The sequence below is a fragment of the Condylostylus longicornis genome, unplaced genomic scaffold (genome assembly GCF_029603195.1).
Source record: "Condylostylus longicornis isolate FDR11 unplaced genomic scaffold, ASM2960319v2 ptg000022l, whole genome shotgun sequence".
NCBI lineage: Eukaryota > Metazoa > Arthropoda > Insecta > Diptera > Dolichopodidae > Condylostylus > Condylostylus longicornis.
The window spans coordinates 3,998,933-4,021,275 of record NW_026577991.1 but is presented as its reverse complement, the minus strand read 5'-3'; the positions used below and the strand labels follow the sequence as shown (position 1 = coordinate 4,021,275).

The window sequence follows — 22,343 nt, the reverse complement described above, 5'->3', positions numbered from 1 at the left end:
GGGTCTGCTCAGAATCAAGTGAATTCCCGCCGGCGACGTAATGAACTTAATTTTTATTCTACAGCTGGCCGTTTTTTTTTTAACATTATCTGTTTCCATGTGTGCGTGACATTAAATGCAAAATATGCAAAATATAATTCAATTAATTTTACCGTTCCGCTTTTGTTTTTCGTTCGCGGTTGCCGTTCGACGATTGGGTTCTGTTTTCATCGTTAGGAAAAATCGTTAGGGGTTCACAAGAGTAAGAATCGGTAAAATTCGGTGTCAAAAACTGCTGATTAGCGATTGAAACAATTCTAATGTATGTATGTCAGTTGATTAGAGACGATTGACAGACAGTGTGAATCAAACCAGTTTAGTTCTATGAAAAATTATATATATTTTTTTTAAATTGTATTTTAGTTAAAAACATAAAATTAGAAAATGGTGGTATGGCCTCGTCTGTCTTTTGTAATCGGATCTACTAGTGGATTAGCCGCTTATCTTTATAATAAAATATCTGATGAGAGAAATGTTCATAATTCTTGGACAAATACAGACCGTTTAGTTCCTGATTGTGCAAAATGGGATCATAATTGGGACTGTCGGGAACCACGCAGTATTGTTCGGCCGCCAAAAAGTATTCTTGACTTAAGTCCTGAAGAAGAAAATGCTTACAACAAGAAATTGGATAGTGTTCGTCCAAAAATAACTCGTCATATTTTTCTTATTCGACATGGGGAATATCTCGATATTGGCGAATCGGACCTGGATAAGCATTTAACAGAAGTTGGCAGGAAGCAAGCGAAATATACAGGGGAAAGATTGAAATCTTTAAATATTAAGTGGGATCGTATTATCTCTTCAACAATGACAAGAGCACAAGAAACTGCACAAATTGTCACTAAAGCGTTAGGAGTACCGATAACTGATCATTGCAATTTAATTAGAGAAGGGGCTCCTATTCCACCAGAGCCACCCGTTGGACATTGGAAACCAGAAGCATCGGTATAATAATAAAATAAAAACAAATAAAAAAAAATGCTGAAATTTCATTTTTTATAATGCTTGTAGCAGTTCTTTTGCGACAGTGCCCGAATAGAAGCTGGATTTAGGCGATATTTTCATAGAGCGGATGTTAAAGAACAACATGATACATACACTTTGATTATAGGACATGGGAATGTTATTAGATATTTTGTGTGCAGGTAATTGAGTCATATGCATCTATAAAATCTTTAGGTAAAAATTTATTCTTGCAGAGCCTTACAGTTTCCCCCAGAGGCATGGCTAAGAATTAGCTTAAATCACGGGTCTATTACATGGATTTCTATTTTACCATCAGGTCGAGTAACTTTGAGAAACTTAGGAGATTCTGGTCATATACCAGCAGACTTAGTTACACATAAGCTGCCTCAAATTAAAGGATCAAAGCTATAAAAACTGAGTCTTCCAATTATATAACACGATATTCGTTATGTATGGTATTATTGTTGAAATTTTTCTAATTTTAATTCAGAATGCTTTGTTTTTAGCCGTTTTATAAGAACCACGTCCATTTCCAAAAAGCAAGTTAATGATATTTTAAATAGAAAATATGCAAATATCCACTGCGAATTTTTTTTAATAAATTGAAAAGATAAAAAGTACTAAGATGTTTTTCGCATCTTTAGAAAAATATAATAAAGAATACTGTTGAAGAATATATTAACATATTTAACCTTTTTTTTAAAAAGTAACAAAACATTTTTATTAAAGCGTAAAAATACAAGCAGATATTCAAAAAATATGCCACAATTTTAGTTAAGTTTTATAATGTAACATCAAATAGTAATAAAAAATACAACAATTTTATAAACATTTAGATTAATCCCAAAAATGTATCAATGTTTTTTCACAGATTATTCATTTTAGTTCTGCAAATGATATATTTTATATATAAAAGTTAAATTAAAATCGAGTTTTTTTTTATGGAACTATTATAGTATTGTAATTTATAAAATTACTAGAGCAGATTCTCAATACATATTTGATTTTTGTTTTATATAAGGATACAGTTTTTGGGAATAATTTCATACTAAAACATATATATTTTATACATAAAGCTATTAGAAATATTTTATACACTTCAATATTGGCCTTAAAAATCTAGTTCTTCATTTTTTAAATTAAAAATGCTATAAATTTTTTAAAATTTCGGTGGTCGCATCTGGATCAAAGCTACTGAGATTATTCTCTAAAGTTGTTGTTTGACTTATTCCACCACTTAAGTGATTAGAATCTTTATATTGACTAAATGTTGAAATATCTCTTCGTTTCTTTGACTCAATACGATTAAAACCACTCCCGGCACCAATTAGGCTATTACTTTTCGTTTCTGGACTATATCGAAACATAATTTCTGACTCAATAGGCGTAGTGGGCATTGATTTTGATAAATCAAACATCTTGTTACTTTGTTTGATTGAATTAATCTCAAAATTATTAATTGTAGGGGGGTTTTTTTGCATGGATATTACGGGTAAAGGGGTTGTTGGATTTGAACGGGAAATTGTACTTTTGTTTATTGCATACTTTTGCGCTATGTTATCATACATTTTTTTAGGCATGTTTTGTAGATCATTGTTCATTTGAGGAATGTACATATTTTGTGATGTGCGAAGTGGATTTATTAAAATTTGATCACTAAAGTCAGTAAATTCTTGTGGTATTGGTGTTTGAGCAACTGAATTAAATTCTGACAAAAACTCAGAGTTACTATCGAATTCTTCAATTTTCGGGCCGTTTAAAGGAACACTTCTGGAACGATACTCTAAATTATCATTGCTGTTAATTTTTAATGTTGAATCCATAACGTTCTCCGTTTGTGGATTAATGTATTTTTCACAGTCAAATGAATAGCACGGTATACTTTTTTGCCTTAAAATATTTGGACTAGTTGGAGCTGAAGCACTTATTGTAGGGTTATATACTTTTGTATTATACTCAATGCAAGAACTATTCAAATTTATTGCAGGCCGTATATTTAAATTTGAAACACCCTTACTTTGAATAGGCACAAAATTAAAACGATTCTTCGAAAAATTCGTATTGCAATAAGAATTACTGGTTTTAAAAGTTCTTTGTTCCAAATTTGGAGAAGTATATAAATTTAGGTTTGATTCATTCTCTCGTCCATACATTACATATTGTGGGTGCTTCTCATTCGGAAAATTTAAGGAAACGTTCTGTCCTAACTTCATATTCATATCCCTTTTTAAGTGAGTGTTTTTATTAGAAGTAATTCCTTGTAACATTAATTTTGGTTGAGGTAGATTTTCATCAGGATACATTGTAGAAATTGTTGTTGAAGGCTCAGTTTTATTGTTAGCAGATATTTGTTTTAATTCTTCTGTTTTTGAAACTGCCGGATCTGGTGCTTGAAAGTATTGTAGTAATTCAGCATCTTGTTCGTCTGGATTCTCGATGTTTGGAAGGTAATCATCAAGTTCATGCTTATCCATGTTACAAATACTTATAACTCTCTCTCTAGGTAGGCCCAAATTCTGCGACAGAACATCTTTATCATCATTTGTAATATCAGGCTCATTTGTATTATTTAAATTCAGCCCTTTGTTTCTATTCATATCCAAAATTAAACGTTTTCTTAAGTTTAAATTATTAGCATATACTTCTGCATTGGATTGAACTTGTGGTGGTCCCATAGGGGTGCTATCTTCAGCCCGATGTAATAAATGTTGACTTGTAATAGTTGAAGATGTTTTGTTATTTAAAAGTTCTGCAACAGAATCTACGGAGTTTATTTGTATTCCTTCATTTAAGTTTTCTTTTACTTTTGTTTCATATGCACTAACATCAACCATGTTGGGCACATTTTTACATGACAACGCAACACTTTTTAAGCTGTTCATTTCTGTACTATGATTTGATTCAGAATCTCTAAAAATGCTTGAGTGATTAGATTTCTGGAAATCCGTGCTTTCTATAGCTAAGTTCATAGGTGTTAATAGTGCAGCACTATTGTAGGAATTGTTTGAATCTGATAGTTCCTCAACTTTTAAGGTAATTGGTGAAATGCAGGAGGGTATCACTTCAGTATTTGAAGAATTCTTCCTCTTTCTTTTCTTTTTTCGTTTAATATTCAATTCAGAAAATTTCTTTTTATTATTATAACGTTGCATATATTTTCTTTGTATAACTATTTTTGATGGACTTACAGAATTCAAATTATTCTTTTTTATATGAGATGCTAAATCTTTAATGCTATCAAAAGATACGTGCATAACTTCTTCAGTCCATTTCTTTATTGCATCCCATGACTCCTTATCAACTTCTTCTAAAAATTCACTCTTTTGTGTGCTACTATCCAATACAGATATAAGTGGGGGAACTAATTTAGTAACTTTTCTCATAGCTGCGTAGCAATATCGAGAGTTTCCTCTAGTTCCAAGTCGACGTGGCTTAACGTCAGGAAATACTTGTTTCATTACTTTACCAAAATCAGCAGTTGAAAGAGGTTTTATATTTGAATTTCTACAGAAAACGCTGTAATCGTTATAAACATCTTGCTTGGGTATAGAAACTTCCGGATCATGCTCCAAGTGTGACTTGATCCAATTTATTGTACGATTGATTTCTAACCGGGTTCCTAAAGGATTTTGGTGCTGCCGCAGAGGATCAGTTTCCGTTATTCCCCCTGGTATTTTAAGATATAAAAGCAACTTTTCTTTCGATGACAATGATGAAATTTCGGATAACAGCAAAGACAATTTTTGCTTACTGATATCATTAAAATTAGCATAATTTACTTCCCGATTTTCTTCTAAAAAGTTCGAAGCACTGTCGTATAATATGCACTCTTCTTTTACATCTTTTATAAGCTCTTCACAATTTGGGGACTCCTTAAAAAAATTTTTCTTTTCTATTAAGGATTTAGTGTCCTCTAGATACTTGTTTTGTTCATCCATTTCAGGACTGTCACCACTTACTGCGCTTTTATGTTGTGTTGTCAAATTATTTTAATTATTTGTCAAAAGCTTTTATCATCTGTCTTTTAATGACAATACGCGTTAACGTTTTCTAGAAACTTTAGTTTTCCAACACAATATTTCGCCTTCATTAAATAGTGTAATAGAAGAGTGATAAGTGATAGAGAAAAGATTTTACAACCAAAATTATAATAAAAATTAATTAAGCTACATTATATAAATTTTGAAAACTCTTTGCCGCCAAAAGAAACTTTTTTTTTCTTGGGATTCTTTTTGCAGGAAAAATTTTGTCTATATGCATGTAAATATTAAGCATATACATATTTGTATTTTTTATTACATGTTAATTTGTTTTTATTCATTATAAGTTATATAATATTTATGGTCAGCGTAGTTGGATTAGAATATTTACTTTCATCCTAATTTTCTTAAAAAAATTACATTTCATTTGACTTAATAATTAGAAATTTGACTTAAATTAAAAAAATAAATTAATTTGACTCCACTTCAATTTATTCTTGCTAAAAATATATCAGAAAAAAAAGCATTCAAATTCTTTCTGCAATGGACACTTAAAATTTAACTGTTTTTTGTTTTAATATGATATCGTAATATGGCAAACGAAACCTAAAACGCCGAAGAAGTGATTTATTGTCATGAAATTAACCAAATAATGAAACCTTGCTAATATTTCAGTTTTTACTAACCGATTGAGAAGAAAGTGATTGACTATTATACACATAGCCGTATAATCAGATACAATCGGTATTCCTCGCAGAAAATTGCATATAAAAAAGCTTTCACAATACAATAGCAGAAGTTTCGTAGGACAATTTTTCCTATATTTAGATGTATATTATATTTATACATAGATACAAAATCTAATCAGTTTACTTTTAAAGGTAAAAAATTCACTCAAAATTTTTAGGTGACAATATAAAAATAATTATAATTAATTATAATTTATTTATTTTTTGCTTCTTTTTGAGAAAATCTGTATAGAAAATGAAGCTGCCTGTTACGATTAAGGTTCTTTAGTATATGGACATTACTATGTAATTTCGTTTTCGTATTCGAAAAAATGGTAAGGTAGCAACAATCAATTTGTATGATGCTACCTTACCGTTTTTTCGAATACGAAAAGCGTTTCTGCAAATTTGTTACAAGAAAATCAATTACATAGTAAGGCGAAAGTACATTTTTGTTCATATCACAAATGTACTCTTTTTTTATAAAAGAAAACGGTAACAAAAATATGTAAAGTGTTTTGTCAAAGCTTTGAAGATAGTTTCTGTTGAGACCTGATTTGAATTATTTGGGCCAAATTCAGATATTGAAGCATTTCTACTTTTCATGGATGAGATTGAAAAATATGAAAATGAGAAGCAAAAAAATGATAAGCAAACTGAAATAATTAAATTGTTACATGAGTATAACAACATTAAAGATGCAACTCAGCTGATTCTTGCTGCTTTAACAAATATTGAACAGGTTACATCAAAAGAAATCCACCTTAAATATAATTTGCCAGTGGATTCGCAATAACTTTTCATATTTAGTTGTTTAAGTAAATGTTATATACAATATTTATAGTTCAAAAAAATGTAAAATTTACTTTTATATATTTTATAAAAAATTAAAATGCACTACAATTTTTTCATCATGGATTTTGTGTTTCATAAACCAGCTCCCGCTTGGAAGTACATTCTACACTTTTCATTAAAAGCTTTATAAGATCTATCTTTAATTATATCTTCTACATTCAGTTCGTATTGCAAAACTCTCAACTACAAAAAATAATAACAAATTATGAAGTTGAGTACGTAATATTAATGTGTATGAAATTTTAAACTTTTGAGCTACCTTTCTTTGAGCAGACTTGTATTTTTTATCAAGATCAATATCTTCCCTGTTGTTATCTCTTTTTTCTTTCAAAGCCTTAACATGATCCGCAGAAAATAATATACATTGTTTTAAAGCAGTTTCTCTTTGCTTATGACTTGTGTTTAATTTATCATAGAGATCTCTACAAGTGGATTCACCATTAAATTGTCCTTTAAAAGATTCAGTTGGAAGTGATGTCTGAAAAGAATACATAATTAGTTACGCCTTCATAATGATTTCAATATTATTGCAGTTATACAGTTATTTCCTATTTTGCTTACATTCAATGCGTATATAATTTTATCGTCAATATCTCTCATTTTCTTTAACGCTTCCTAAAATAAGCAATGCTTCTTATTCTTAAAATACTTCAAACTCCTATCAATTGATAGGTTATAATCAAAGATGATTTGTACAGTTTTCGTTACCTGAAATCCTAGAAAATCTTCACATGAATATTTAATAGACATTTTAATGTTATTCTGTATGCTAAAGTTTAATGTTTTACAAAATTAAGATAATATTTAAAAAACAAAATAGATAATTCTATATGTAAATATATGGAGATGTGTTATTACTCCTTGACATTTTAAAATATAACCTAAAATCAAAATAAATGTAAATTTGTTCACGGTATCTTTGTTGCCGTTAACTTATAGTTTACATATAATAAAACAAACGGAGTAAAAAGTCTTAATATTGACCTATGTTTACATACTTTCTTCTACTTTGGAATCGTCAATTTTTCATTTTGTAAATTTTCAAGAATATCAATTAATAAAAATTTTTTTTTATAATTATTGAAATCTAACATTTTTCATTTTTCCATAACATAAAAAATTATTACAAGATTATGTTTTCATCAATGTTAAAACTATGTCCTAAATTTTTGGTTGGGCTCTAAAAGAAAATATTTCGGCAATCAGTATTTGTGCGGTTTGTCCTGAATGGTCAAGGTATTATCAACTGTCAATTCAAAATTCGAAAATAAAATAAAACCAAAATAACTAAATTACTTGTTGAGGTTCTTTTTGAAATTTATTGATATTTGAAACCTTTTAAAAATTGAAGTTTTTAGTTGTGTTGGCAGTTGCTATACAATTTTTGTTTTTAAATAAACGTTGTCAAACTTTAGAGAGTGTTCAGATATTTAAAGTTCAACTATCAGCTTGACATTTAGTGTCATACCTTTTTTTTTTTTGGAGCAAATTTTGACAAGACGACAGCTTCAATAGGTTTTTTTTTCGAGAAAAATATAAGGAATTAAATAAAGTTTGGAAAACGAAAAAGGTTAACTACTTTATAATTATATATATAACTATTAAAACCTGCATCTAAATCTTAGTAGATTAGCGTTTAAAATAAAAAAGTTAGGGTTTTTCTAAAAGATTCAAATGCACATTTTCAGCCACAATCTATATAGAAATGTCAATAATTGAATGACGAATGTTTAAAGATATTTCAAGCTCATGATGACATTTATAATGCATGGTCTGATTTTAATGTGAAATAAATTTTTAAAAATTTGCAGAATGTCAACTACACATCAACATCGATATAAAAATGCTGGATTAGATTCCGAAATGCGAAGAAAAAGGGAGGAAGAAGCAATCCAGCTGCGGAAACAAAAACGTGAACAGCAACTAATTAAACGGCGTAATGTAGATATTCCAATAGAAATGGATAGCGACTTGTCTCATGTAAGATTCTAAACTATTTTCTGTTGTATTATATTTTTACAAATATTTTGTTGGAAAACTTCAGCATATACATGTGTAAATTTCTATGTTGTAAGTAAATTTATATTAGGTAAAATTTTATTTTAAGGAAGAGGAAATGCAAGCATCGCAAAATCAATCTGTTATTAAAAAGGAAATGATTGAGCAGCTATATAGCAATTTTGAAGCCGAGCAGTTAAGTGCTACCCAGAAATTTCGGAAGCTTCTTTCAAAAGATCCAAATCCGCCTATTGAAGAAGTTATTCAAACTGGAATAGTTCCACGATTTGTTAGTTTCTTGAAGAATAATAATAATTGCACTTTACAGGTCAGTTGAAACTATAGCCCTTATATACAAAAAGAGTTTTGATACACATATGTATTATCTATATTTGAAAAAGCATGGTTATATAAAAACTTTGACTTGAATAAAGAAACCTGCCCTTAATGTCTAACATTTAATTATGTAACCATTTAACTTATACAAATATGAAAAAAAAATTTACATGCCTTCCATATTTAATGGAAATTGTTCTATTTTTTTTTGTAAAATTGTGAAGTTTGAAGCAGCGTGGGCTTTAACAAACATTGCATCTGGTACTCCTCATCAAACACGTATGGTTATTGAAGCTGGAGCTGTTCCGGTTTTTATTGAACTGCTCTCAAGTCCACATGAAGATGTTTTGGAACAGGCTGTTTGGGCACTTGGTAATATCGCTGGCGATTCCCCGGCCTGCCGTGATTTACTCTTAAATGAGGGAATTTTGATGCCTCTATTACAGTGAGTTTTGATGAATGTTATGTGTTTGATAAGTCAAAAATTCAAAATCTTTCTTGCAAATTTAAGGGTTTTAAGTAACCAGGAACGATTAACAATGACTCGTAATGCAGTTTGGACTCTGTCAAATTTGTGTAGAGGTAAAAATCCGCCTGCAGATTTCACAAAAGTTGTTAAAGGATTGCCTATTTTGGCACAACTACTTAATAATACTGATCCAGATGTTTTAAGTGATACATGTTGGGCTATCAGTTACTTGTCTGATGGACCAAATGATAAAATTCAAGCTGTCATTGACGCGGGCGTGTGTAGACGATTAGTAGAACTATTAACGTATGTTTTACGGGATTTCATTAAAATTTATTTTAAAATATAAAATTTTTTAGACATCATCAAAATAATGTTGTAACAGCAGCTTTACGAGCTGTTGGAAACATCGTAACAGGAGATGATATTCAAACTCAAGTGATTTTAAATTGTAATGCATTACCATGCATAAGACAATTATTAACTTCGCAAATGGAAGCAATTAAAAAAGAAGCATGTTGGACAATATCAAACATAGCAGCTGGAAATAGAGAACAAATTCAAGCTGTAATAGATGCAAATATTTTCCCTTTATTGATGAACATACTTCAAACTGCTGATTTCAAAACTAGAAAAGAAGCTGCTTGGGCTGTAACTAATGCCACAAGTAGCGGGACAATACCGCAAATTAAGTATTTGGTAAGGTTTTAATAATGTAAATTTATCTTAGTCTAGTAGAATATTTCTTCAGTGCTAATTTCTTCTATATAAGTATGTAAGATATATGAAAAAATTAAGAGCAGTAGAACTAAAGCTAAAAAAAAAAAATTTGAATTGTTGTTACTCTTAACAGTCTTTAAATATATTATATTCCCAAATATTGATAATGTAAATTTCAACTTGCTGAAATTGGAATAAGTGTATTCCAATAAACATTATAACATTAAAACAATTTTCTTAAATTTTTTTCTTTCCACTAAATCTTATAGTTTTCTATTTTAATAATATTTTTTTAATGTAAAACATTTTTGGCAAAATAAATAATATGCACATATAAACACAAAAAATATATATAGGTACAAGTGGGATGTATTCCGCCAATGTGTGATTTCCTAACAGTTAATGATTCCGATATTGTTCAAGTTACATTAAATGGTCTAGAGAATATATTAAAAGCTGGCAAAAAAATTGAAACTCGACCAAATCCTTTTGCAATTATTATTGAAGAATGTGGAGGTATGTATTTGAAAAATAAAAAAAAAAATAAAAAATTATGTATTAAAATTTTAATACCTTTTTTTATTTTAAAGGTCTAGATAAAATAGAGTATTTGCAATCTCATGAAAATAGGGATATATATCATAAATCTTTTTATATAATTGAGCAATTCTTTAGTAATGAAGATGAAGAACAAGCTCGAATTGCACCAATAACAGAAAAAAATCAATATAGTTTCAACCCAGACTCAGCTGCACCAAGTGGAGGATTTACATTTTAATAGATAACAATAGCATTAACATTAGATCTAAAAAAAAAAAGGAAGGAAAACAAAAGAAAAAACAGAATCATTTGATTTTTCAATTAAATACATAAATGATTATATAAAAAAAAAAGAAAAAATTAAATGAAAAAAATTTTTAATCTGTATTTATTAAAACAGCATTAAAATGTTAAAAATAAAATTAACTTTTTTGTTAAAAGACGCAAATCAAAGTTAATGTCTATAAATTTTTTCTTATAAAACATAAAGCTAATAACTTTATTATAGAACAAGCATTTTGGTTTGCATTGTAAATTTTATATTTTTGTTCCTTTGAACTTTTATTTTTTCAAAAATGCTCTTTTTCCCTAGTAAATGCTTATAATTTTTGCTTGTTTTCCTTTTTTAATTTGAAAAGAATAAAATTTTAACTTTGTATAAAAAAAAATGTACTATATTGTAAATGCCAAAAAAGAAAAACACTAATCATTTTTTTTTTTTGTGTAAATTATCTTTTTTGTGATAATTTTGAAAAAAGTTTTTAATGAGAATTTTAAGAAAGCGAACCTTTTAAATATATAAGGAAACTTATATACTTGATTTGTTTCCATTACACTTAAAATCGAACAAAAATTATTTAATTAGGTTTTATTTTTTTTAACTTTCAATAAAATCAATTCATTATTTTTCTTTAATAATATTTGTTATTACATAGTTTGTATATTGTAGGCAGTGTTTTAAAAGAAAAAATATAAGTATTTTTGTTTTTCATAAAATTATTAAAATTTCTTACAAAATTTTATATTTTGATGATTTTTCATTTAATTTTTGATTAAAAAGTAAACGAACAGTTTTATTTTTTAAATTAATTTAATAAAAAGTATAGAAAAAAAAAATTGTACAGTTTCTATAGAAAAAGAAAAACCCAGGACCCTATTACAGCAACTATTTTTTACTTTTGTTTTTTTTTTAGCAATTAATCGAGAAATTTGTAAAGTTTCTAAGTTAACTAAGAGTCAAAATACTAATAAACTATACCAATAAATAAAAATGCTTTTTTAAAAAGTAAAGAGGTAAAGGCAAAAGTAAAAGTTGCTGGTGCGATAGGAGCCAATAATATTAAATTAACAGAATCTGGAATATTATTTAATAAAATAAATAATAAGAAGTAAAAATCAGTTAAAAATTGCTCAAATACCTCATTATTCATTTGAAAGGAAAAAAAAAAGGGAAAAATTAGTTCTTAGAACCTTTTTTTTTTGCGGGAATAACAATCTTTTCCAACACAAATTGTTTTTGAAATTAAAGTGTATTCAGAGTACTTATCAAATTAGCCGCTTACAATAATTAGAAATTATATATATGTATATTGTATTCTGTTTTTATTTAAGAACGAAAAATTTCCCAAATATTTTCTTTAAATTTATAAAATTTTAAAGATTTTCAAAACATTGTATTTAATTATATTATTAATTTATTATTGGGTACAAAATATAAAACTTTGAAATAAAGCAATTTCTCTTGTTAAAAATATTTTTTTAATATTTTTGTATTCAATTTTTTTTTTTTTATTATTATTTTAATTAATTTGTTATCGCAATATTTAACACATATTATCGATTGTTGATATATATTAGTATTTTCCCCGAAAAAAAAAACAAAAATTTTAAATTTTTAAAAAGGAAATCATTTCATTTGAAAAAAAAATTAAAGAATAAATAAAGAAATATGTAATGGTATTTCTGAAAATTTCAAGTAACAGAAACTAACTAAATAATATGTAAAACTATTAAATAAAAAAGAAAGAAAATGTGTTAAAAATTCTGTTTTTTAAACACAAAACTTAATAAAATATATAAATTTTATATGAATCTTGAATAAATTGTATTTATTTAAAATTAATTTTTAAATTGTTAAAAAAAAATAATTACTTTTTCTTTACTTATTAATTTATCTTTAATTACAATAGTTATAAATCTTACAACTTTAATATCATAGAAAGTATTAAATGAAAACGTAAATTGGAAAAATTTTTCATTTAAGAAATGTGAAGAAATCTCCCACTGAAAGCCTTTTTCTGGAGCCAAAATTTAACTTTAATCAAAAATTACGTGTTAAATTATTTAAAAATTTTAGAGACTTCTATCAAATTTTTCTATATCGAGGTAATTTTATAAGAGGGATTACTGTATTTTTATGTGTGACAAATAACGTTTGTATACTGACCCCAGGGGGCATCTTCAGAATGTCAAATTGATTTCTGACCGAAATTCAAGAATCACGATCTTTTTTAAATGTCTTAAATATGTCTGAAAACGTATATAAATGCAAAATTGTTTTTTACAATACTATTGAAATTATACAAACTAATATTTGCCATTCATTATTTAACTGAAATCATTGTATATTATAATTTGTTCGCTTCTTAGAAATTGAACCTTTTGAAAAATGAACCAATGAAATATACAAATAACGTCTTACATGTATATGTATGTATGTACATGCTAACATATTTTTCGTATGACTTATTTTATTCAATATAAGTATGAGCATATTTGCGTAAATTGTTTACTCTGCAATTTTTGCAGAGTATTTTAGTAAATGCTTACATCTTCCATATTGTTTTCACGAATCACTTGAGATTATGTGATATGGATATTGTTCAAAAATTTCTACTTCTCTAAATTCTCTAAATTTTCCAAATAAAATTTAATTGAATTTGATTCATGTACCATATCACTTAAATGTACGTACATATATACATGTATATACATATTATGTATGTGCATGTATGTATTTACATAAATATGTTGTACAATATTGCATAATAAAAATATAGAAAACGGGAACTTCCCTTTTCATTTAGACTAATAGAAAAAATAATTCAAAAAACAAAAATGATTATTAATCAGATAAAAATTTAATTACAATATATCAAAATTTACTTTACATGATAACAGACTTGATTAAATGCTAAACTACTTTTTTTTTTGTGTTCTGATGAAAAATATGAATATATTTTTTATGATTTTAAACGAAAAACAGAATCTGAAACACGAACAATTAAAGGATCTAATTCATTTCTAGTAAGAGAAGATCGCCAAAGTGTTCTTAGTGTATCTTCAGCTATTTGTAGGGGTAAACCTTGAAAAAAAAAAACAATGTATATAAAATCTTAGCAAATATACATACGTAAGTATGTATGTAATTAAGATGTACCTTCAGACTTGGGGTCTATTATAAGTGATAAGAATATTACAACTTTCCTAACTATAGGGCTAAATTTGTCGCAAATAGTATGTAATGCTCGTGCTGCTGCTCCTGGAACCTGTAAATGAAAAATTTTATATTTTTTTTTTTTTTCAAATCCATTAAATTAGGTACTAGCTAGGTAGTATTAAATACTTACCTCATTTAAATTTACTGTGACAACCAAAACACCACCATCATGAATATCTTTTTTATATTTTGCAATAGCAATTCCATAGTCATCGGAATCAAAATCATCCTTCGTAAATGTAATTGGTTCTAATTCTTTATCTAATAAATTTGTTATCAGGTTTTTCTTTATAAAAAAAAAAAATTAAATTTTACCAAAACAAGATGCGGTTAAATATGCTATATCTTCAACGAAATTCGTGTTCACGGCCGTTGAACTATTATCACGCATAAACAAATAGACACTTGGACCTTCAGGATTTTCAAGATTTAAAATGTCTTCGATTCCATATTTCAAAGCCACCCATAAGCTTTTATCTTCTGAAGGGTACCTTTTAATTAATCGATTGAAATTGCAAACTAATCTAGGTTTCGTGGCATAGCCATAAAGTGCGCTATAATCTGTTTTAACAAATACAAAGCCAATCACTATTGCTATTAATAAGAATAATAATATGTTTTTCCATTGCTTTGGGGGATCATCAATAGTCTGACATGATGCTTCATTCAATATGGTTTGATTTTCTTTCGGGGATTTCCCTTTTTTGCCTCCTGGAGATACACTTCGCAGTCTTTCATCTCTGTTGTAATCACCTCCAATTTCTTGATTTACAGGTTCATTTTCTTGCAGAGACGAATCTTCTGGCAATTTCGTTTTACTTCCTTTTGTTTTAGATTTCGGATGATCTGTTTTTTTAACAATGTATGAAAAATTTTTTGAAAATTTTTGTTTATTGTTTTGGTTCTGCAATTACATATTATTTTGAAACTTGCCTTGTATTATTTTTGATTTTTGTTGCAACATATTTTTCTCCTTATCTTGTATGTTACCGGTGTTGTTCGCGTGAATCGGTTTCCTTTTTAAACTATCTGCCATGTCTTAAAATTATACTTATTAACCAATAAAATTCTATGCGTTCAAAAAAAATTTAAGCCAATTTGAATGTAAACATGAAAAATGACAGCAGTGGTTTATTTTATCGAAATTCAAATAAGTATCGATTCATTGAATTATTGATATGTTTTTGTGAAATTCGAAGGAATCGATGTTTTCTAATAATCAAAAGCAATAATAGTTTAATTAATTTATATGGAGGAATCCGCATGCCAGTTAAATAAGCACACCTTCACAAAATTTTTCTTGTCTAGATTTAATTGTTTAATTTTCTATAATTCTTACTTCCAATCTTATATATGTATATGGACTTTAAGCCAAAAATATTTTGACAAAAGATTTTTTTTTCATTCTTTGTTTGCTAGGCATGCGAATTTGTATTTTTTTTGGTTCAAATGTGAAGAAACATCTGACAACAACGCTTTCATACCCCAAAAAATTGAAATAGACCTTTAATTTAAATTAAGTAAAAATTTATAAGATTAAGTCTAATAAGAAAAAATTGTGTTTTGGTTTTTCGTTTGTCAAATTTAAATATGGTATTTATTTTGAATATTTTATGCATAATGAAAGTTGTAAAAACTTTATGTGTACGCTTTCATATATTATCCAATATATATTTTATAATAATCATGTAAAAATTCTATAAGTTTATTTAAATTTACATACATACATACATTGTAAACGATTAATTTACCATTATGTGCCTATAACACATACATGCAAATGTACACTTATTATTATATGATTCTTATAAAAGTTGCTTGTATTAAAAATTTAATTCTAAAAAATCTAAGTTATCAGTTTTAGATAAACATTCTGTAAATCCGGGAATACTGCCTTGTTCATTGTTTTGATTTTTCCTTATTTTATTGTTCTTTACACTTTCAATTTCGTTTTGATTTTTTTTATCATCATATCTAGTAGTTGTTTTAATTTTCTTCAATTCTGGTAAATCTAAATTAAAATTTATTTCATTGTCATCAAATAAATGTGGCCTTTTGTTGGCGTTTGTGTTGCTTAAAGGACTATTAAACTTTTTAAAATTGTTATTTATAAATTTATATCCTGAATCAGAATTTTGAGCAAAATTCCAAAATTTTTTTACTTGATTCGTACTTTTTCCTCCAACTGAAACATTTGTACTTTCTAATAAAAAACCTGTTGTACCTTCATTTTCCCCTATGAGTTTGATTGACTTGGATGATCGATTTAAATTTGAATTAGAAAGTAGTTCTTCCGAAGATTTTTCAACAAAATTCTTTTTAGAATTGTAATCATTTTCAAGGATAATTGATTTAGTATTTAATTTTTGGGGAGTTGAATTCATTTGTAACTTTTGTTTGCTGCTAGTTGACCTGAATATATTTTCGAAATCACTATGATAATCAGGTTTGTTACATCCTTTTTTAGTATTTTCTTTATGTAAACTAGTTCTTGATTCTTCGACCATTTTATGTGGAAGGCCAACAAATTTACCTTGGGACAAAATATTTTCAAATCCATCGTCAAAATAATCATCTATAAAATGTGAAGGAAGTTTCTTTGTTCCATTTTTGTTTAAAAATTTTCGAGATTTACAAAGAGATTGTTCATTTTCAGTTTTATTAGATATTAATATATTATGCGTTTCTTCTAAAGCGTTTGCTTCTTTAGAAAAGATATTTTTTCGTAAATTAGTATTTTCAATATGCTGATGAAAATATTCTCGATTTGTTATATTAAATTCTTTTGTTACATTTCGTCTATCATCAACGAGAAATTCTCTGCATTCCTCATCAGCACTTAAAATGCTTTGACTATTTTGTTGAGCATCATTGCGCGATACATATTCCAGGTCAGTTTTCGTCTGAAAATTATTAACTTCTATATTGTAACCAAAAATTTTTTGTTTTTCTTCTATAATATTCATTTTTATATCACTTAGATCTAAAGCATCCAAAATTATTGATATTGTGCTGTCGTCTATTAATAATTGTTCACTTTTCTTTGTAAAATGCGGTGGTTTTATGATTTTTCCAAACCCCCATGTTGCTTCTAATAATTCTATTACAATAATTGCATCGAAAGCAAGTACTTCATTTCTAAACATTAGACGAGCATGCGATTGAGCCAAACGATTAATACTGTCTAACATCCTAACTGTTGTTCTAGATAGATCACGCTCAAAATTAGATCGATAATATTTATAATAAGAACCTAACACAATGTGGGCTAGATTATGAAACTTAGGATTGATTTCCCTTATTGCTGCAAAATGAGATTGTAATCTTTGTTGGCTTAACAATTGCAAGTATCTGGCTTCACAAGCATTTTTTGTCAATTTCAGTAAGTGATCAGTGATTTGCAAATCCATTTCTATTTCTCGGTCGTCATTTACTGCAAAAATTAAATCAAACCGACTTAAGAGTGGACCTCCAATATCCAAATTGGAAGGCAAAAATTTTTCAGTTGTTTGTCTAGTTGATGATTTAAAGTTAGCAGATGCTAATATAATACATTGAGTCTGTAATTTGCAAACCAAACCAGCTTTGGCGATACTAATCGTTTGCTGTTCCATTGTTTCGTGTACAGCAGCTTTGTCATGTTGATGCATTAAATTGAATTGATCTATGCAACATAATCCTCCATCAGCAAGTACTAATGCGCCTGCTTGCAAATTCCAATCATTGCCATCTTTGAAGGCTGCAGCCGTCAAGCCTGCTACAGAACAACCTAAACCATTTGTATGTATTGCTCCTGGAGTAATTTGGCAAATTGCATTTAGCATTTTGGATTTTCCTGACCCTGAATCTCCAACTAATAAAATATGAGACTGATCTCGCTTTTCATTTATTTTCTTTCTTTTAGCATGAAATCCAGACGATAAGGCCAGAGCAAGCCCCAGTTTGATGTAACTCATTCCAATTATTTCTGGACAAATAGAATCTACTAATAAGTTGCGAGCTTTAATTAAACCTAAGCTATCAACATTTTCTTGCCATTGAGCTTGTGCACAAAACATTTGCTCGTCAAAATCTTTGCATATGTTATTGGGTTTATTATTTTCCTTTACTATACTGTTTGCCCGCAACGACAACACATGTAGTCCTCGGGATCCAACGTTTAAGCTTCGCCATCGTGCTTCTACTACCCCACAAATTGTTACACATTCACCTGGTTTACAAGAATTAACCAAGTCATTTTCAAGGCATATAATTAAAGATGTCGGATAATTTCCACAATCTGTGGAAACAAATTCTTGAATTTTGATTTGTTGAAAATCCATGCAATATTCAGGTTTAGGTAAATTATTTTTTAGTCGAAGTATACCTTTGCAATTTCCTATATTAAGACAACGCTCTGGAATATCAAATTTATACATTTTCCCATATTGGGCTTCAAAGATAAAAGTGGAATTACATTTTGAACAAACCATTTCACGTTTAATTTCTAATAATTTTTCTTGTGACATTTGGATAACATTCCCCTTAACTTGAACAAAAAGTCCTATACATTCATTATCTGGAAAAATGCCACATAAAATATCTTCGTTAATCGGTAGATTTGTAAATCGAACATGACAGTTTTCTTTAATTGTATAATCGGAATCTAAAAAACAATCTTCTTGAGCAATTTTATTTTGAATATTTAATAATGCAATGTCCCATTCACGTTCTATTTTATGTATGTCATTAATAACTTCTCGATAAAGCTTAGCATTTTGAATTTTCAAAGTATTTAAACTCACTGTTATTGATGCATGAACTGATTCTGAATGATCGTTTAATAAATTATTAATTTCGCCTTTGTAATTGTCATACAAAAATTTTTCATATTCGCTAAACATTCTTTTAATTTGTTTTGTTAGACAGTTGATTTTAAAATGAATTTATGCTCTTCAATGAATTTTTTTATTTATTTTTCGTTATTACTTTGCTTTCAATTTGAATAATAAACAATAACAAAAACAAATTCCGCCTAATTCAAATGTCAAAAAAATATTGCTAACCCAGCATTTACACATACAAGTTACTTGCATGCAAGTTTGTATAATATTAATTGTCAATTAGTTTTTCGAAATGTCAAATTACTTGCTATTATGATGTAGGCGTTTAGCAAGTTAATTTTTGAAAATGTCTTTGAGAAGAAAACAACTAGCAATATATATAATTGTTTATAAATTTTAGAAACCATAAGTTTGCTAAGTTTAATTTTTTCAAAACAAAATTCAAAAATTTTAAATTAAAAAAAAAAAAAAATCAAAACAACAAATTTTTTTTTGTGAATTTCTCAATATGTCAAATTACTTGCTCAAATTACTGGCAGCAAAATTTTCTTGCAAGTTGAACTGCAAGTAAACAAGCAAGTAGAAATATTTCAATGTGTTAGTAAAATTTTTGTATGTATTGCAACTTTCTTGCAAGTAACTTGTACGTGTAAATGCTGGGTAAGTAAAGAATAAACATCTGTTCAATATCAATTAGAGATGGCAGGTGAATAAACTAATTTAGTTTTGCTTTATGATCACGGTTAGCTATGGTAGCACGATGACTCTTTCATCAGTGGCTAGTTCCAAATTGGTCTTCTTCTTTCACTCAAATTTTTATTTTTGAATCTACTTTATTTTTATACTATTCATTAAAAAGTAGATTCTTTGGACATATTCTATTATACATCTTTTTTTTTCTTTTATTATATTTTTTATATTACACAAATAATTCTGATCCAAAGGATTATACAACAATGAATATTTTTGTAGTTCATTAATAAGGATTACAAGGATATTTTACAAATTTTCTGGTAAATTAACGTAGTTTAGAAGGTAAAAAATTTAACTGGTATAATCAACATGTATTCTGAACTATGTATTACTGATTTTAAAATTTTTTACTTCTTTTCAAAATCAAATTTTGTATTATAAAAACAATTTCTATTTTATATTATTGTTTGCACACAGTATGAAAATTCAGGTAATGAAAAAAAAACGACCAGTGTATACATACGGATTAACTGATAACGACCGTATGTGTAAGAAAGGAGCTTGTATGAACTTATATGTATGCATAGCGTGAATATTCTTAAGTGAATATTATTATAACTAGGATTATTATAACTACGATTAAAAAGGGAATTATAAAATACATATTTTGTTTTATTTGCTATATATTATAAAATATGTACATTTTATACAATATATAAAATAAAATAATCTAACCTAAAATTTTAAATGAATTTGCAAATTATAAAAAGTATTGAATATTAAAAAAATCTTCAACATTATTTGTAATTTCTTAATATTAAAATTTGCACAATCATAAAACAAGTGATTTTTGATTAAAAAAAAAAATTGCCTGTAAAGAGTAAAAAACGAATGCTAAAACGCAAGCGATCTTTCTAAACAAAAATAAAAAGAAACCAGGTACAAAACAAAAACACTTCGTCAATCTCATTGATAGTCATTCATTATCAATTAGATCTTTAATTTTGATTTTACATCAAACCTTAAAAGACCACGCAAAATTTTTCACTGCTAATGTTAGAAAAAGGGGAATACATACCCCTTGAAACTCATGTCATAAGAATTTCCAATTAAGATGCTCAAAATTTTTGCTTACTATTTTATAAGTGAAAAATTTTCAACATATTGATTACTACAAAAAAAATGAAAAACTTGTGCAAAAAACAATCGCTCGTTCTATGAGTGCAATCCATACAAAAAGGATTTTTGAAATTTCTACGATTTCAAATGAAAAACCTTTTTAGAAAGTAGAGATAATAACATATCAATTTTTTTCTTTGCTAAAAACGGTGTAAAAAAATCACGTACAACATGTTGTATTGGTTGCGTAGACAGTCCTATAATTGAATGAAAATGAAAAATTAAAAAACTAAATTGAAAAATATGATTTATCCTACCTTCAAGATCACGATTGATTACGAGAGATAGAAATATAACAAGCTTCTTTGATACTAGTCCATTTTCAAATACTAAATCCAAAGTTTCAGCTGCTTTATCAGAAATCTAAAATATTTAGAGTCTTGCATTAAATTTTTTAACAGTAAATGTATTAAAAAACGCTATACCCCATTTAAGTGAATCAACATTATTACAATTTCATTTGCTTCAATGCTATTTGCTATTTGATTAACAGTTTGGCTTGAATCTAAGTCATTCCCCTCAATAATAATTGGTTTTAAGTTTTTTTCTACAAAAATTTAACCGTTTTTGAATCATTAAAATAATATAGTTCGTTTTATGTTACCGAAACAAGAAGCCGATAAATCACAAATATCTTTCATTATATGGTTTGAAATCATATTTTGGTTTTGCAAAAATAAATAAATATTTGGTTTTTCAGAATTTTTAAAATTAATGATATCTTCAATTTCATATTTTAAAGTCATTCATAGACTTTCTTCTTCCAAGGGATATTTATTTATTAATTTATTAAATGGACATATTTTTTTTTCAAACTTACGAACCTTTTCATCAGATAAATATATGTTATATCCACAAATGGCTACTAAGCAAACTGCTATAATGCTAACAGCAATTAATGTAAAAGCTATTATTTGATAAGTAAATTTACTTGCAAGCTGTTTCGTTTTGGTGTTGGAAGACGGAATAGCGGCTTTATATTTTAATGACATTTTTTTAGAATTTCTTTCATCTAGGTTATTTCTATTAAGTCCTTGTTTTTCTGATTGATCATCAGGAAAGTCTTGAGTTGTGTTACTACTTCGTAACCTTAAATCATTAGAAGCTTGTGTAAATATTTCTCCCTCCGGATATTTTATTATTTCATTTTCAAAATCATGAAGACTTAAGGTTTTTGAAAGCTCATAGAGATTAACTAATGGATCTAAAAATATGAAAAATTTTGTAGAGAAAAAATATACAAAACAAAAATAATGATTACCTACCTTGTTTTTGTTTATTATCTTCTATTGAAGTTGATTTACAAATAGAATCTTTCAAATGTTTTTCGCGTTCTGCCTTTTTGAATATTTCTTTTTTATTTTCAGCCATAATAAAATGTTTATTTATTTATTTTAAAAATGTATTTTATTTCAAATTTCATAATTCAAGTCCAGTACACTGAATTATAATTTGTAAACATTAAAGAATGTTAAATTTTAATTTTGTGCAGTTGCCTTATGTTATACTAATATG

At 27.3% G+C, this 22,343-nt stretch overlaps 7 protein-coding genes across 11 annotated transcripts; 2 read left to right on the top strand and 5 right to left on the bottom strand.

Moving 5' to 3' along the window:
• Positions 1-308: 308 nt before the first annotated feature.
• Positions 309-1,673, top strand: LOC129606735 (serine/threonine-protein phosphatase Pgam5, mitochondrial). Of its 3 annotated transcripts, none has more exons than XM_055517245.1 (4): positions 309-987; positions 1,057-1,187; positions 1,242-1,458; positions 1,515-1,673. In XM_055517245.1, exons 1-3 carry the CDS (start codon positions 424-426, stop codon positions 1,417-1,419), a joined length of 873 nt encoding a protein of 290 aa, XP_055373220.1. In that variant the 5' UTR covers positions 309-423; the 3' UTR covers positions 1,420-1,458; positions 1,515-1,673. The 3 variants fall into 3 exon arrangements, with proteins under 3 accessions (XP_055373220.1, XP_055373218.1, XP_055373219.1); XM_055517243.1 differs by having other exon boundaries at positions 1,054-1,187; positions 1,515-1,672; XM_055517244.1 differs by having other exon boundaries at positions 1,054-1,187; positions 1,499-1,640.
• A 245-nt stretch (positions 1,674-1,918) lies between these two features.
• On the bottom strand, positions 1,919-4,966 carry LOC129606734 (uncharacterized). Its single transcript, XM_055517242.1, has one exon. It carries the CDS (start codon positions 4,944-4,946, stop codon positions 2,157-2,159), a length of 2,790 nt encoding a protein of 929 aa, XP_055373217.1. The 5' UTR covers positions 4,947-4,966; the 3' UTR covers positions 1,919-2,156.
• Positions 4,967-6,553: 1,587 nt separating this feature from the next.
• LOC129606895 (protein MIX23) lies at positions 6,554-7,439 on the bottom strand. Its single transcript, XM_055517515.1, has 4 exons — positions 7,280-7,439; positions 7,133-7,186; positions 6,831-7,049; positions 6,554-6,754 (listed from the first exon to the last, which is right to left on the bottom strand). Exons 1-4 carry the CDS (start codon positions 7,319-7,321, stop codon positions 6,644-6,646), a joined length of 426 nt encoding a protein of 141 aa, XP_055373490.1. The 5' UTR covers positions 7,322-7,439; the 3' UTR covers positions 6,554-6,643.
• A 602-nt stretch (positions 7,440-8,041) lies between these two features.
• LOC129606749 (importin subunit alpha-7) lies at positions 8,042-11,560 on the top strand. Its single transcript, XM_055517264.1, has 8 exons — positions 8,042-8,141; positions 8,383-8,551; positions 8,679-8,897; positions 9,130-9,350; positions 9,417-9,680; positions 9,734-10,073; positions 10,451-10,610; positions 10,685-11,560. The coding sequence occupies exons 2-8, from the start codon at positions 8,384-8,386 to the stop codon at positions 10,870-10,872; spliced, it is 1,560 nt and encodes a 519-aa protein (XP_055373239.1). The 5' UTR covers positions 8,042-8,141; position 8,383; the 3' UTR covers positions 10,873-11,560.
• Positions 11,561-13,755: 2,195 nt separating this feature from the next.
• LOC129606903 (uncharacterized) lies at positions 13,756-15,230 on the bottom strand. Its single transcript, XM_055517530.1, has 5 exons — positions 15,067-15,230; positions 14,449-14,979; positions 14,264-14,394; positions 14,074-14,182; positions 13,756-13,998 (listed from the first exon to the last, which is right to left on the bottom strand). The coding sequence occupies exons 1-5, from the start codon at positions 15,167-15,169 to the stop codon at positions 13,877-13,879; spliced, it is 996 nt and encodes a 331-aa protein (XP_055373505.1). The 5' UTR covers positions 15,170-15,230; the 3' UTR covers positions 13,756-13,876.
• Positions 15,231-16,513: 1,283 nt separating this feature from the next.
• Positions 16,514-20,629, bottom strand: LOC129606947 (DNA helicase MCM9-like). The gene is made up of 4 exons (XM_055517595.1): positions 20,593-20,629; positions 17,111-18,973; positions 16,589-17,053; positions 16,514-16,545 (listed from the first exon to the last, which is right to left on the bottom strand). The coding sequence occupies exons 1-4, from the start codon at positions 20,627-20,629 to the stop codon at positions 16,514-16,516; spliced, it is 2,397 nt and encodes a 798-aa protein (XP_055373570.1).
• Positions 20,464-22,310, bottom strand: LOC129606896 (uncharacterized). 3 transcript variants are annotated; one of them, XM_055517518.1, is made up of 5 exons: positions 22,094-22,310; positions 21,433-22,032; positions 21,254-21,375; positions 21,086-21,191; positions 20,464-21,025 (listed from the first exon to the last, which is right to left on the bottom strand). In XM_055517518.1, the coding sequence occupies exons 2-5, from the start codon at positions 21,572-21,574 to the stop codon at positions 20,904-20,906; spliced, it is 492 nt and encodes a 163-aa protein (XP_055373493.1). In that variant the 5' UTR covers positions 21,575-22,032; positions 22,094-22,310; the 3' UTR covers positions 20,464-20,903. The 3 variants fall into 3 exon arrangements, with proteins under 3 accessions (XP_055373493.1, XP_055373492.1, XP_055373491.1); XM_055517517.1 differs by having other exon boundaries at positions 20,466-21,025; positions 21,653-22,032; XM_055517516.1 differs by lacking the exons at positions 20,464-21,025; positions 21,086-21,191; positions 21,254-21,375.
• Positions 22,311-22,343: the final 33 nt, after the last annotated feature.